At 36.7% G+C, this 16,435-nt stretch overlaps 1 protein-coding gene across 1 annotated transcript in view; it reads right to left on the minus strand.

Annotated features, from left to right (window-relative positions):
• Positions 1-16,435, minus strand: part of LOC102853596 (nucleolar GTP-binding protein 1-like) — a 64,591-nt gene that overhangs the window by 8,150 nt on the left and 40,006 nt on the right. Inside the window, exons 10-15 of the mRNA XM_006902728.1 lie at positions 8,795-8,872; positions 8,343-8,394; positions 7,407-7,507; positions 6,946-7,143; positions 2,319-2,384; positions 150-293 (exon numbers count right to left, since the gene is read on the minus strand). Of these exons, the coding sequence (XP_006902790.1) occupies positions 150-293; positions 2,319-2,384; positions 6,946-7,143; positions 7,407-7,507; positions 8,343-8,394; positions 8,795-8,872 (639 nt within the window). The remainder of the gene's footprint in view (positions 1-149; positions 294-2,318; positions 2,385-6,945; positions 7,144-7,406; positions 7,508-8,342; positions 8,395-8,794; positions 8,873-16,435) is intronic.

Genomic DNA, 16,435 nt, shown 5'->3' on the forward strand with positions numbered 1-16,435 from the left:
TTGGCACAGGACAGAGCAGAGTTTAGGGCTGTTGTACATAGGGTCGCTATGAGTCGCAAGCGACTCGACGGCACATAACAACAACAACAATCTTACTGCATCTAAACAGAAAGTTTAGTAGCAGTAGTACATTTATTACAGACACTAACCTTGACATCCCGAAGACCAGAAACATCACGTGGTATCTGAGAAGAACTACGACTCCGGGCTACAGAAGTGGGTGGGGCAGAGTCTTCCCGTTTCCTTTTTCTATTTATACTCCGAGATCTTCTTGCCTGGACCACATAGTGGGCCTGAAAACCATGAAAGACCAAGTAATTCTAGAGCTCCAGGTCTTCAGCCTTGCCTCAAGATTTAGTGATAAAAAAACAATCCAGCAAGGGGAAGAACAGTGAGAAATTTTCAGAACAATAACCAAATAAGTTAGAGTTAAAAGACACAATTTCCAGCCATCTATTGGTCATTTTTCTCATTTAAAATAAGCTTCTTTATGTTATGAAGCTGCTTTTCATTCCATTTTAAATATTCTACACATTAACATTCTTTGTGTTCTACTAAACTATTAGTTATCATCATAATTTATATTTGAGACACAGATTTTGATATCTTGCTACTTTTGGGTTACTTCATCTGTAAAATAAAACTATCTCAGTAAGTATTAAGCAAAACACCTAATGACAATGAAACATTAAATGTGTATAAACCCACTGGTTTTGGTTGAGTCCTGACTAATAACCATACTATATGACAGAGCGCAAATGTCCAAGAAGGCAGTCAGAACGTCAAACCATTATCATCCTTCTCCCAAAGAGGGACTGGTGGGTTTGAACCACTGATTTGTTAGTTAGCAACTCAATACTTAATGTGCACAGGTCTCTTTATAAATGTGTGTATAAAATGTAGTATATTTATATACAAATACACATTAAAATGATGCTCCATTTAAGCAAAGATAGGGAAACAGGTATATTCACTTATTGTTTATTAAAATTCAAGTTCATCTCATACTTTTGGAAAGAAATCTAACACATTTTTCTCTGTATTTTGTAACTCTACTTGATACTGTTTCTATGAAGTAGTAAAATATGAACAAGTTCTCTTACGTGCAACAAACAATAAATGATCTGGCATAATTCATGATATATAAGTGGGCTTGAGTTTTCAGAAACTATGTATCACACAGGAGGAGACTGTCCATCTTTTCCCAGCATAGCAGCTGGTGAATTTAAACAGTCTGCTCTTTATTCAGTAGATCTCTTTGAATTCCTCTAGGAGATGGCAAATACATTAATTTAAAAATTTCAAATTTAAGGCGAGCTCTTGTGGCCTAGTGGCAAGAAGGTGTACTGCAATCCCAGAGGTGCACGGCTCAAATCCACCAGATGCTCTGCTGGAGAAGAAGGAACAACCTCCTCCTGTACCAGTCAGATCTGATTTCATGGTACACACACACAAATAATAAAATAAAATTTAAATTAAAAAAATTTTCAAATTTAAAAGTTTCAAAATAAAATTTTTCCCCCACTCCAATGATATCGTGAAACAGCCCTGGCAGCCTACTGGTAAAGACTTGCATTGGCAACCCAAAGGCACACATTTTAAATCTACCAGCCAGAATGCCCACAAAAATGGGCACTCTCTTACCATGTGATGATATACTGCCTTCTGAAAACACACTGAAGGCTAAGCTGTTGAACAGTTCTTACTTCATAGTACACACAACTACTCCACAATGATAACTTGTCTATACTACAATCAAAAAACGTCAATGGAACATACAAAGAATGAGCATGAATATTACTTTTAAAAAAATTTACAAATTTCTATTAACTAGAAAATAGAAAACTATGTACACAGAAAACATAGTATCAACCAATTTTTCAAACCATAAAACTGTTAACAGTAACTAAAATGTAAAACTAAAGTAGGAGACAAGGAACTGTGCACATTCCTACAGATGATTTATAAAAAGGTCTTTCTAAATATATTCAACTAATTGGGAACAATAATAAAAAGTGAATTTTAAAAATTCAACCCATTTGCATCAGCAGTGCAGGATGACCAAACCTACAAACACCCAAAATTACAGACTGAAAGAAAATCAAGTGTCAACTAATATATTGAGAGTATTTATATGAGATATTCATCATGTATTTTAACTAAAAGTAGGAAATGAATAAAAAATCTGTTCAATAAAAATAGTACATTTAATTCCTTTTCCTTGTATTTAGTGAATCAATGAGGCTTCTAAAAACCCAGCTTTATCAATGAGCTGCATCTAATTATATGCACAACTAGAATTATCCCTACACACTTACACTCTCTTTAATATCCGTGTCAATTCCAAGGCTTTGCATTGCATCCTCCAACTCTTTCCGTTGAACCTGAAAAATTGAAAGAAAAAACATCTCTCTTAAGCAAAATTAATCTGATAAAATGTTCGAAAAAACCAAGGAAAATAAAATTTTATGTTACTCTAAAACATAATTTTGAGAAGATACTGCTTGTTTCCTTGGGCTCATTTTCATGTTTTTGAAAAGTTGAAACTGATTAATCGGTTCACATGAAAACCACACTATGTACACTCCTGTCCTTTTAGTCTTCACAACAATCCTGAGGCATAAATCTGTCTCCAATGTATAAATGAGATCACTTGTCTAAAGAAGAGTGGAAAACTGGGCATGGAGGCATAGGGCCATGAGCATCTCTCTGAAAGGGTAAGAGCACAGCCCCTCACTGCCCCAGAGTAGAAAGCAGATTAAAGAGCCCACAGGCCTATCCCATGGTGCAGCCAGAGTCCCTGCAGCAGCAAGAAATTCACTGCTGACTCAAAGACTCACAGTTGTGGTACCGAGAATAGGGTTTATTAAGAGAAATGAGTGGAGGATCTATCCCAAAGAATCTATCCCAAGACAAGTCCAAGTGTTAGCCCAATAGTTCCAAGGAACAATTCCTCAAATTAGTCCAGGCTCTGGTTTCAGTTCAGCAGTCAAATCCAAATCATCCAGCTTCAGAGCAGTTATAAGTCAGCTTCTCTGTCAAGCTTCTGTCAAGAACAGCTAAAGCTTTAACTGTGGCCAGCACAAATGCAAAAAGCCTCAGGTCACGTTTTGTCAGTTTCTCCATTGCAATGTCACAGTCTCTCCAGCAGTAGGGTCTTGCCGCTCCAATCCTTGCTTGCCTCAAGTTTTGCTGCTCAGTGTGGGAAGCATTCTTTCTAGATCCTAGTATAACAGCTGATGGTGATTTGCAAGATCAGGTGCCTACAGTTAACATAGATGGAGACCAGAAGGGGCTAATCTTAATGGCTTAAAAAGCTAAATTTTAGGCTAACACTACAATCACCAAAGGTGCAGTTAAGCAAAGTGTCAAAGGTAGACTCTAAGGCTCTCTCGGTCCAAACACTGAGTATTGCTAAGAGGAATATAAAATTGTCCATTTGAGTCAATAACCTCTCATCAAATGAAACTTGCTAGGTGCCAGTGAGCTGATTTGGCCATCTGGGCTTCTCTCTCATGGATGGAGCCACTGGATAGTTTTCGATTTCCAACTTTTTGGTTAGCAGAAGTACTTAGACGTTTGTGTCTACACATCTTTATAGGAAAACCACATACTGAGAGACTAACCCTGCTGCTCTTATCTTTTACAGAACTGTTCTCTCTCCAGGTGGTTTAGGACCCTGCACTGTTCACATGGATCGGCATAATCTAGGCCTGATCAGACGCAGAAACAACTTAATAGTCCAACAAGAGTACGGAGTTGGAAAGAAAGATGCCTTAAAAAAAATCTTTTAAAAAAAAATCTTTTGGAGGGAAAGACTTCATACTATGACACAGAGAACACTCAACAATAAATGAAAGTATACATAGTAGTACATCTTTCTACGTATACTTAAGAGAAAACCCCGAAGGCTCAGAAAAGAAAAAAAACCACAAACCAAAAACTAAAAACAAAAACCAAACAAACCTGTTATACGTAATAGATTAATTTTGTAGAGTGTCAAAATAAAAAAATCGCTGGATTTCTCTACAGCAACAATGAAAGCATGGAAAAAGGAAATAAAAACACAAACCATTTATATTATTTGGGAATAAACTTAGAAACACAAAAGACTTGATGAAGAAAATGATAAAATAATACTCTAAGAAATAATGAGAGGGGGAGCTCTGGTGGCCTAGTGGCAAGGAGTTCCAACTACAATCCCAGAGGCACACGGTTCGAATCCACCAGATACTCTGCCGAGAAAAGGAGGGACAATCTCCTCCTGTACCAGTCAGATCTGATTTGACGGTACACTCACACAAAAATAAAAAATAAAAAAAAAAATAATAAAAATAATTTAAAAAAGAAATAATGAGAGACCTAACTAACTGTAAAAATATTTCCGATTCAAGAACAGGACGACTCAACACTGAAAATAGCAAAGCTGTCTATAGGTTCTACACAATTTTAATCTTCTTGTTGCCGTTAGGTGTCGTCGAGTTGAGTACAACTCATAAGCACCCTATGAACAAAAGACCTCAACCTTGTCCTATCCTATGTCATCCTCACAATCTCTGACACATTCCAGCCCACTGTTGTGTCAATACACCAGTTTGAGGGTCTTCTTCTCTTCTGACACCCCTCCACCTTTCCAAGCATGATGTTCCTTTCTGAAGCAACATGCCAAAGGATGTGAGTTGAGCTTTATTATCTTTGCCTCCAAGGAGCACTCTGGCTTCATTTTCTCCAAGACATATTTTTTTTTTCTTTTAGCAGCCCATGGGATAACCCATACTCTTTTTCAACATCAAGTTTCAAAGGCATCAATTCTTCTTCTGTCACTCTTATTCACTGACCAGTTTTAGGAACATAGCAAATCACTGAAAAAGACCAAGGACTAAATACCCAGTTCATTCTTCAAAGAGAAAAAGTCATTTCCAGTTTTACTTGAAAATGAAAGAGGCTCAAAATAGCCAAAGCTCTTCTGCAAACAAAAATAATATAGGAGGTACCTCACTCCTGGATCTCAGAACAGCATGGTACTGGTACAACCACAGAGATCAACAGAAAAGACTCTAGAACAACCTATCAAAATAAGGTCAACTGGTATTTGACAAGGTAACAAAATCCTTTAAATAGAAAGTGAACAGTCTCTTTAACAATGGTAAAACTATTTATTTACTTATAGAAAATTTAAATGGGATCCACAACTCACACCATACAGGAAAAAACCCTACTCAATATGGATCAGAGACCTAGGGGTAAAACCCCAAGCCATAAAGATCAGAAAAGACAAAATGGGAACACATTTAGAAGCCTTAGCCTATAGCATAAATAGGCTTACAGAGCCAAACAATCTGTAACTTAAGAGAAAAAAAGAATTGACAAATGGGACCTTCTTTTTTTTTTATTGTTTTTGTGTGTACCGTCAAATCAGATCTGACTGGTACAGGAGGATATTGCCCCTCTTTTTCCAGCAGAGCATCTGGTGGATTCAAACTGCGTACCTCTGGGATCGCAGTGCACTTCTTGCCACTAGTCCAGAGCTCCCTGGACCTTCTTAAAATAAGTATTTGTGTGCATCAAATAGGGTAAAAAGAAAGCCCACAGACTGGGAAAAAAACATTTGGCAATGACATATCTGACAAGGATCTCATAACTAAACCTTACAGAATATTACAGAGATGTAACCCAGTTACTAAGTGGGAAAAGACTCTTTAAAAAGGAGGACATTTTGATGGCCAAGAAATATTTGAAGAAATGTTCAAAATCCCTAGCAATTAGAGATGTAAATCAATAAATTTTCACCACAGCAGCAGCAAAGTTTAACAACAAAGGTAAAAACACATGTTGTAGAGGATGTGGAGAGACTGGAAGTCCAAAGCACTCTTACTGGGATTAAAAATGGTACAACCACTATGCAAAGTAATTTGGCTTTTCCTGAGAAACCAAAACATAGTAATCCTGTATGACCCAGATATTCCACTGCTAGGAATATATCCCAAGGAAATCAGAACTGAGACCTGAGTAGAGATATGTACAACTATGTTCAGAGCAGTGTTATTCACAATAGCAAGGAAATGTAAACAGCTGAAAAGCCTACCAATGCATGAATTAAGAAATTATGGTACACAACAGAATCCTATACAGCATTAAGGAATAATGATTTAGTAAAATATCATATTACATGGGAGAGTCTGGAGAGCATTATGCTGACCCAAATAACTGTCACATAAGGAAAAATACTGTATAAAATCACTAATGTGTGAATAACTATCAAAAGAGAATAGGGAAGAGGAGAAAAAGGGAGAAGAGAATATTACTGATAGCAGAGATTGGTGGGTAAAGGAGTAAGATAGAATCAATGAAAACTTGAAAAGATGGGATAATAGACATAGATCAATACATATACAATTATACACTGACTATATAAAACACAATGTACATGAATACAATGTATATGAAAGATTGTATAAAATGCAAAGTACATGTATGAAATGATGTATCTGAATGACTATATATGTATCCCAATAAAAAATTTTTTAAAAAAACTTAATCTGAGTTTTAATAGTGTTAAAATGAGAGTTAAGTTAGTGAGAATTAGTTGGTAAAAGAGCGCATGACTAAAAAAATAACTTATTATGATATGTAATTTTAGAACAATAAAATCCCAATTTAAATAAAATACTTGAACATTTTACAAAAGATACAATGAAGTAAACACATGAAACAGTACACACTTATCCTATTATCTGGATAGCCATAAGAAACACAAACATATTTGTACATAAACACTCAGATAAACTTTAAGAATCAAGCAATCTTGTTACTGAATATTCATCAAGGAAATGAAGTAAAATTTTATAGTCACTTATGGACAGAAAAGTTTTATTTAGCAATGATTACTTAGTAATCTCATTCATATGCAGAGGTCATGTTTGTTTGAAAACAGCAAAAACTTGCCTTTTTAGCAGTTCGAGGCATTCTAGGTCCCTGTGTATTCTTCTCTTTTGATTGAAGAATTTTTAGCTTCTTTTTTTCTCTAATTTGTTTGGCCAACTGTCGGATTTCCATCACTTCCTCATCTTCACTTTCAGAGTCACTATCATAGTCTCCAGCAGCTGTTCTTAGCTCTTCTTCTTTTTCTAACTCTTGTAATTTCTTTAAAAATAAAAAGATGTAATTATACAAAACTAGAAGCAAAGATGGGGGAAAAATACATCTAAGGACCTCAATTTGAAGAGCTGAGTGATTTTCTCTAACAATATTCAGAGGGACTGGTAAGTTTCAAGGTACATACAGGTAAAGTACTGAGGGAACAGAAACAGGTAGGCCAGGAGTGTGGTTTCTCTTTGAGTGGTTTGTATTGCAGGATAAAAAAAAAATTATTAAGGAAATCACAAAGTAGGAAAGGGATCACCAACCTTCATGATGTCAGGATCAATATAATCAGCCACATTATGACCCTCCCAAATCTCTGGTATCTTGTCATATTTTTCAGATGAATTCATTAAGTCCCAGTATTCTAAAGTTAACAAACAAAATGATTAGTTTTATATTTGTTTATAACTTAAACAACGATGTGCCCAAAATGAGTGTAATTTTGCCCAGTGGCATCATTCCATAAATTTAACCGCATCAGTATTTAACACTACAAAATGATCAATAAAAAACTACTCCAAATTCTGCCTAAGATATTTCATATGTCAAAAACAAGTAGCCAGGGAATTAAAAACAAACACAGGATACCTACTTGGACTGGAAGCAAAAAGTACAATAAATAGACAAGAACATTTCAACGTTTTTACGTTCTAAAAGCTACAGACTGCTAGGAGAACAAACAGGTCTGTCCTGGAGAAGGTGAAGCTGGAATGCTCCTTGGAGTCAAGGATTTTGAAGCTTTGTCTGACACACTTTGGGCATACTGCAAGGAGGGACTGATCCTTGGAGAGGGGCATCATGTTTGGCACAGTGGAGGGGCAGCGAAGGAGAGGAAGACCTTCGATGAGATGGATCAATTCTGGGACTGGAGTGGTGGGAATAAGTGCATTTGGGATGGCTAGGTTGGCACAGGATAGAATGGCATTTAGAGCTCTTGTACATAGGGTCGCTATGAGTCGCAAGCGACTCGATGGTACATAACAACAACAACAACAAAAGCTACAGAAAGAACCCATTTATACAAAAGGTGCATACAGTTACTCTCACAGAACTCTATCAGTAAGCAACAGTTAATCTGCAAGAAATGGAGAAAAAAAAATCAAATATGCTTGAAGACTTAAAGTCTCCTCACTTTCTTGAAACACCTTATATGTAAATGTAAACTTTAAGATAATGACACTATTCTGGATAGTACTTACTTTGAAGATCCAAAATATAATCATCTCCCATTTCCAACTCAATATCTCGTTCCTGCAATGATAAAAAAAGTTAAAAAATTTAAAATTAGCTTTCTTTTATCTTTTACATTTAGAAATGCTATGTAATAAACTCTTTGTCATTATAAAATAATGCCTTTTTGCCAATGCAACACCTAACTGATTTCAATATCCTATGAATTCACCTCCTACTTCTGGCATGAAAGCAGTTGTGCTCTGTTAATGGACAAAATTTACTACTGTCCCATGAACTAAAAAAAAAAAATCTAAAGAGAACAGGGACTTTTCTTAGGCTTATCGTCACATTATTTCGAGGAGCTAACAATATACATTTATAGATCCTATTGCTCTCCTTTATTATTAGTGGTGCTGACAGACCTTTGCCTCTTTTTTCACAATTAACGCAGGCAGAGCCTTCATGTAAAGTAACCTACCCTTTTCTTCTTTGGCTCTTCAGTCTCCATTCTCTTCTTACGTGCTACTACTCCTGCTGGGATGAAAGGAGGCCTTTCCTGTGGAGATATTATTGAAAATATGACTGCAAGACATCTTGTGAATCAGAAAACAAACTTTCAGAATAGTATCAATAAGAATTCACAAGCAAATTCTTAAGTTTATTTACAACAAAGTATCCTGGGAAGTTACAGAAGAACAAAAGTGGTACTAGAGAAATAAAAGCAGATAAACTGGTGAGAGAAACAGATGCTACTACATACACAAACTCAATGGAAAAATGAAGTAGTTATTTCTTATTACATCTGAGAAAAATGACCAGATATTCAGAAACAGAAGTAGGTAACCACCCTGTACTTCTTTATAACAAAAGAAACTGAGTAAAGAGGGAGATAGCACTGAGGCTCCCTTGAGGATAGGTCCCTCCATTTGGGGATCCTTGCCTCCATGTCTGTGGGGCTATCCCTGGGGCCAAATAGGACAAGAGAGTTTGGGACACAGAGCTAAAAGCAGGGGGAAAATTTTCTGACTTCAGACTCCCCTGCACACAAGCTGCTTAAGTTAGTGGCCTTGATCTAACACCACTCCAAACACAAAGGAAGACATTTAGGCTTCAGGAAAGAAGGTACATTACGTTAGTCACTGAGGTCAGAGGCTTTCCTTGGGATAGGTCCCATCTTTTGGGGATCTTTGTCTCTTGACTGCAGGGTCATCCCAAGGATCAAATGGGAAAATAGTTTGGGACACAGAGCTAAGAGAAAGACTTTTTCAGCTTTCTGCGAAAGATAGGACAGACTTGAGACACCTCTGCACACAAGCTGCCTGAGGTGGCAGTCCTGATCTAGCATCACTCCAAAGACAAAGGAAGACACTGAGCTTCAGTAAAGAAGGTACATCAGGGGAGCCACTGTACCCAGAGCGAGCACTTCCCAGTGCTTCTGGGAAGACAAGACTGAGTCTTACCTGAAGATAGGTAATTGACTCTGTGGCAACAGGGTCATCCCCAGGGGCAAACAGGTAAGAGAGTTTGGGATGCACAACTTCAAGGAGGAGAAAGATTACTGCAGCTTTCTGAGAGGGAGGACTGACTTGAGATCATCCCCTAGCACACAAACTGCTTGAGTTCATGGCCTTGATCTCACACCACTCCAGAGACAAAGGAAGATACTAAGCTTTAGAAGGGCATAATGTGTACAGAAACTGCTTAAATGGAACACGTGGTCTCTCACACCACTTAGCCACTTCATACACGAAGGAGGACAATAGAGTTTGGGACAGAAGACTGCATCTATTGTCTCTGCAGTGCAGAACAGAGAAAAGATCCAAGACTTTAGGAAAGATGAATTTTTCCCAAAAGGACTTCCAGTAGAGTGAGCGGCTCACCCCAATGACTGAACGTTTTAACCTGGCAACTAATCTATAACATCATAAAGATAAGAACCACCTACAACTTACACAGACAAAATAGAAATGGCCTAATACTTACCAAGAAAAACTTCACGTAATGTTGAGAAAGCAGCAGGCAGCTTCAAACACCACAAAAAAAAAACAAATTATGCCTTCTCAAAAAAAAACACCACAAACTGGAAATACTGCAGACCTGATGACTACCACAGAATTAAGAAGGCAGATGATATATGTTGCCATGGAGACATTAAAACAGCTATGAATGAAAGTACAAACGAAAGAAGCCACAAATAAACAGACTAACCTAGAGATAGAGAACCAGAAGAAAATATATTCATGTTATCTGAACAGCTAAGGAAAAAGGTTCAAATGATGGAAGAAAAATTGGAAACCAGCAAGAAAGCAAACACTCCAGAGACATGGAGCAGGAAATATATTGACAAGGAGGAACTTGCACAACTGTGGAAGAAAATGCAAAATATGCAAGAATTGAAACTATACATAAAGAGATACAAAAACTTAAAAAATCATCAGAGAACAGAGAGGGTACAGCCAACACAGTACTGGAAATAACAGAAATGCATGAAAATACAATTCAGAATATTGAGACCAAAATAGTAGAAGTGTTTAATATACTTGAGGGACAAAAAAGTAGAACAGAAGAGATGGAGTAGAAGAGTGAGCTGCAAGACAGAAAACGTAATGAAGCATACTAGAAGAAACATCAAAGATAAAAAGAAAATAAGGAAAACATTAGAATCATGTAGGATGACAACAAAAGGAATAACATACATATGGTTGGACTTCCAGAATACGAGAGGGACAGGGAAATCACTGAGAAAATTGTGGAAGAAGTACTAGAAGCAAACTTCCCAGGTATTATGTAGAATGAGGATATCTACTGTCAAAAAGCTCAGCAAACACCAAATAGACTAGATCCAAAAAGAAACACATCAAGACATATCATAGTCAAATTCTCCAAAATAAAAGTACAGAATATTTAAAGCAGCAGGAGAAAAACAGAGGAAGTACAATTAGATTAAGATCTGATTTTTCAGCAGAAACAATGCAAGAAGACAATGGGATAGCATCTACAAAAAGTTGAAACAACTGTCAACTGAAGATCCTGTACCCAGCAAAGCTCTCCATCAAATATGAAGGAGAAATCACATCCTTTGCAGAAAAGAAAGAAGGGATTTGTGAAAACAAAACCAAATATACAAGAACTTTTAAGGGAAATTCTTTACACAGAGACATCAAAGGAAAGTGGATGGACCATAATAACAGAAACAAGAAAAAATAAACACAGCAAAATGGCAATGATAAAACCTGGCCTGCTGGCGAGCTCTGGTGGCCTAGTGGCAGGAAACTGCACTGCAATCCCAGAGGTGCACGGTTCAAATCCACCAGATGCTCTGCTGAAGAAGGAGGAACAATCACCTCCTGTACCAGTCAGATCCAATTTGACGGTACACACATAAAAAAAGAATAAATAAATAAATAAAAATTATTTTAAAAAAAAAACAACAAACAAACAAAACCTGGCCTGTCAATAATCCTACTCAATGTGAAAGGACAAAATGCTCCAATCAAGAGAAAAAAGAGTAGCAGAACGGATTTTTTAAAAAAAAAAAATAAATAAAATCAAAGCCCATCAGTATGTTGTCTACAAGGGCACATCTAAGAAACAAAGGGAAACTCAAAGGCCAGGGGGAAAAATACCAAGCAAATGGCATCCACAAAAAAGTATAAGTGGCAATACTCATCTCTGACAAAACAGACTTCAAAATAAAAACCACCAAGGAAGGGCACTACATAATGATTAAAGGCATAGATTAAGAAGACCTAACATTGGTCAACATCTATATAGAAAATGACAGACCAGTTAAATACATAAAACACCTGTTAACTGAATTGAAGAAAGAGACAGCACTACAACAGAGGTGGCAGACTTTAATACACCACACTTATCAAAGGATAGGTCAACTCAAAAGAAACTTAAGATACAGAAGATCTAAACTAATACATTCAGCCAATGGCACCACGTAGATGTATTACGAGTACCGCATCCAAGGAAAATTCAATTGACTTTCTTCTCAGGTGCACATGGCATCTTTTCCAGAACTGATGAAATATTAGGACACAAACCAAGCCTCAACAAATTAAAAAACACTAAAATAATACAAATTATCTTCTGAGACCACAATGCCATAAAATAGGAAATTAATAACAAGAGGATATAGCTTCTAAAACAACCAATGTGGAAGTTAAGTAACACCCTACTAGAACATGACTGAGTTATAGAAGAAATAAAGAATGAAATAAAAAAGTTCCTCAAAACTTTGATAATACAATGTACTAAAACCTCTGGAATGTAGTTAAGGCAGTCCTAAAAAAGCAGTTCAAAGCAAAAGGCAAACACATAAGAAAATAAAGAAGTAAAATTAATCTCACTCAACACTTTCATCAAATAGATACAAGCAGCAACAATCTAACCCCATAGCCTCTAGATAAAAGGAAATGGTAAGAACAAGAGATGAAATCAATGTGATAGAAAACAGAAACAATTTAAATCATCAACAAAACCCAGAGCTGGTTTTTGAAAAGGTCAATAAAACTAACAAACCACTGGCAAACTTATCAAAAAGGGAGGAGACACTAAACCAATAACTCAATTAACTAATTAATGATGAAATAAATGACACCACAACAGAAACAGAGGAAATTAAAACTGTAATATCAGATTATGAAAAGCTATAATCTGATAAATTTGAAAACCTAGAGGAAATGGACAAATTCCTTGAACTCACATGCCCTATTCAGATTGACAAGGACAGAGAGAGAACACTTGAACAAATCCATCACAAAAGAAAAAAATTAGGTCATAAAGACTCCCCCACAAAAAAAGTCCTGGATCAGATGGTTCAACAGCTGAATTTTATCCAATATTCAGAGAAAATTAATCACCAATTCTATTTACATTACTTTAAAAAGAATAGAAAAAGAAGGATCATTCCCAGAGACATTCTATGAAGCAAGCATAACCCTAACACCAAAGCCAAGCAAAGATATTACCAAAAAAGAAAACTAAAGATCAGTATCTCTCATGAATACAGATGTAAAAATGCTTAAAAAAAAATCCTAGCCAACAGAATCCAAAAGCACAAAAGAAAAGAAAAATTTGATCATGACTAAATGAAATAAATTCCTAACAGGTTTGCAAGGATTGTTCAACAGAAAAAAACAAAGTAATTCACCACATTAATTTAAGCAAATAACCAAACCATATAATCTAAGCAATTGACGCAGAAAAGGTCTTTGACAAAATACAACTCTCCTTCCTGGTAAGATACTCAGCAGAACCGGAGTAGAAGGAAATATAGTGAAAATTATATATGCAAAACCAAGAGCCAGTATCTTTCTCAGCAGAGAAAGACTAAAAGTATTTTCCTTGCTAACAGGGACCAGAAAAGGATGCCCACTGTCACCACTTCTATATAGCACTGGAAGTACTTGCTAGGGCAATATGATAAGAGCAGGAAATAAAAGACATCCAGATCTGCAAAAAGATGGTTAAACTGTGGCTATATGCAGATGATATGATAGTGTACACAGAAAATCTCAAAGACTCAGTAAGAAAAACTGTTAGAGCTAGTGGACCAATTTAGTAGGGTGGTAGAATATAAGATTAATATCCAAAGATCAATGAGACTCCTCTATGGTAAAAAATAGAACTCACTGAAGGAAACCAAGAAAGCAATAGCATTAACGACAGAAAACCACAAACTGAGATACTTGGAAGTGAACCTAACTAGAGACACAAACGACAGAACGTTTTTGCAAGGTACAAAAAAGAAATAAATGGAAAAATGTGCCATGTTCATGTTCACTATTGTGAAAAAGACAATCCTCACAAAAGCAATCTACGTATTCAACATAATCCCAATACAGATACCACATTCATTTTTCAAGGAGTTTGAAAGGGAAATTTGTCAAGTTTATTTGGACAGGAAAGAGAGACCCCAAATAAGCAAAGCACTTCTGAAAACAAAAATTAAGTGAGTGGCATAGCACTCCCTAACCTCAAAACCTACCATAGCAGTAGTAACAAAAATAGCATGGTACTGGTAAAATGACAGGCACACAGACCAATGAAACAGAATCAAGAATCCATAGGACCCATCTATGGTCAACTGATATTTGACAAATAAATAAAACTTGACAAATGGGGAAATGACAACCTCTTCAACAAATGGTGCTGGCAAAGCTGAACTGCTACCTACAGAAAGCTGAAGCAGGTTCCACATACCATATATACACACAAATCAATTCAATGCAGATCAGTGACCTTGGAGTAAATGTCAAAATCATAAAGTTCCCAAAAGACAAACTGCGACCAAGCTTAGAAGGCCTAGTCTGATAGAAAAAGACTACCAAATACAACCTGAAATGCACAATCTGGAGAGGATAAAATTGATTAAATCTCTGTGCTATCAAAATCTATTTCTAACAGGGTGAAAAGAAAACCTATTGACTGGGAACAAACATCTGGTAATACCATCTAAGATAAGGGTCTCATGTTTACAGAACTCCTGGGCTTTCAGGGGAAAAAAAAAAAAGACTGATGACCCAATTACAAAATGGGCAAAAGAAATAAAAAGACTTCACATTCAGATGACCAACAAACTCAGAAAAATACTCAAAAGTCACTGGCAATAAGAGAGATGAACTAAAAACCACAATATCACCCCAACAGCAGTGGCAAAGCTTAGTAGGGCAGTAAGCAATAAATGTTGGAGAAGATGTGGAGAGGAGATGGTTTGTAAAATGGTACAACTAATCTGGAATATAGTTTGGCATTTCCTAAAAATGTTTAACACAGAAACTCCGTATGACCAAGCTATTCACTACTAGGAATATACTCCAAGGAAATTAGAATTGAGACACAGAGATTTGTACACCAATGTTCATAACAGTATTGTTCACCCACCACTGCAAGAACATTAATACAGCCCAAATGTCTAGCCATAACTGAATAGATTGAGAAATTATGGTACATTCACATAGTGGAGTATTATGCAACACTCAGGAGGAACAATTCTGAAAAATACTGCATAACTTGAGAGAAACGGGAGAGTATTATGCTGAGTAAACAAACTCAGTCTCATTAGGACAGATATTGCCTAAAACTAGTAAGACATGCATGGGAATCCAAAGGGGAAAGCCATGGGAGTGGAGGGGTGAGTATGGTAGGGGGGAAACCACATAGATGCACAGTTTGGAGGGTAAGGGTAGAATCTGAGTGAAAAGACAGGGCAAGGTCTAATGGTGGTTAATTTTATAAAATATAATGCGTGAGAATGATTGTATGATACAGTATGAATGAGGAACAGTTAAAACACAATTTATACCAACTTTGTAAGCGAACCAATTAAAATAAAAAGATTATTTAGCTAAGACGACGACGACTGACTGTGCAGAGAGTCCTTAGAGCCTGGGAGAGTTGTTTCAGCCAGAGTATGTTCCTGACTCACCCCATGGAAGCCCTTCCCAAGGAGAGGTCTTGGTTCCTGCTCCCACCCCTCCACTTAAAGACTCCGGAGATGCAGGGTGTGCCATTCCTGAATCTGACCACCACGGTGGGGTGAATGAAGCCAGAAAACACAGGGGAACACTAATGTCTGGAACCCTACACCTTCAATCCGTGACTTAGGGCTCTTTTATCACCAACAAATGACTCAGGAGTGTGGACTCTTTTCTCTCCTTGTCTGTGACTATACTTTATCCACATGGAAAAATCTCATCCTGTTTCTAAAATAGTTATCTGTTAAATAAAAAGTATTGCTATATTGGGGGGGGGGATCGAGTAAGCAGTAACAATATTGACATTAAAAAAAAACAAACCAAACCAAACAGAAAACCAACAAAACCAAAACCTGGAATTACAGGAAAAAACCCAAAGATACTTCTTTTCAGAGTTCTTGTGAAATGAAGAGCAGAAGGGGAAAAAAGTTTTTAAACTTAAAGTCAACTGTCAAAGAGAGACTGAACAAATAGAAGATGTTGTTGTTGTTAAGTGCCGTTGAGTCCTTTGCGACTCATAGAGAACCTATGTACAACAGCCCTAAACCCTGCTTTACCCTGTGCCAATCTCACTGCCTCCGACACACCCATCCCGATTACAGCAGTCACTGAATCAATCCACGTCATAGAGG

The sequence above is a fragment of the Elephantulus edwardii genome, unplaced genomic scaffold, assembly GCF_000299155.1.
Source record: "Elephantulus edwardii isolate Elephantulus edwardi_28Jun2011 unplaced genomic scaffold, EleEdw1.0 scaffold00443, whole genome shotgun sequence".
NCBI classification, from domain to species: domain Eukaryota; kingdom Metazoa; phylum Chordata; class Mammalia; order Macroscelidea; family Macroscelididae; genus Elephantulus; species Elephantulus edwardii.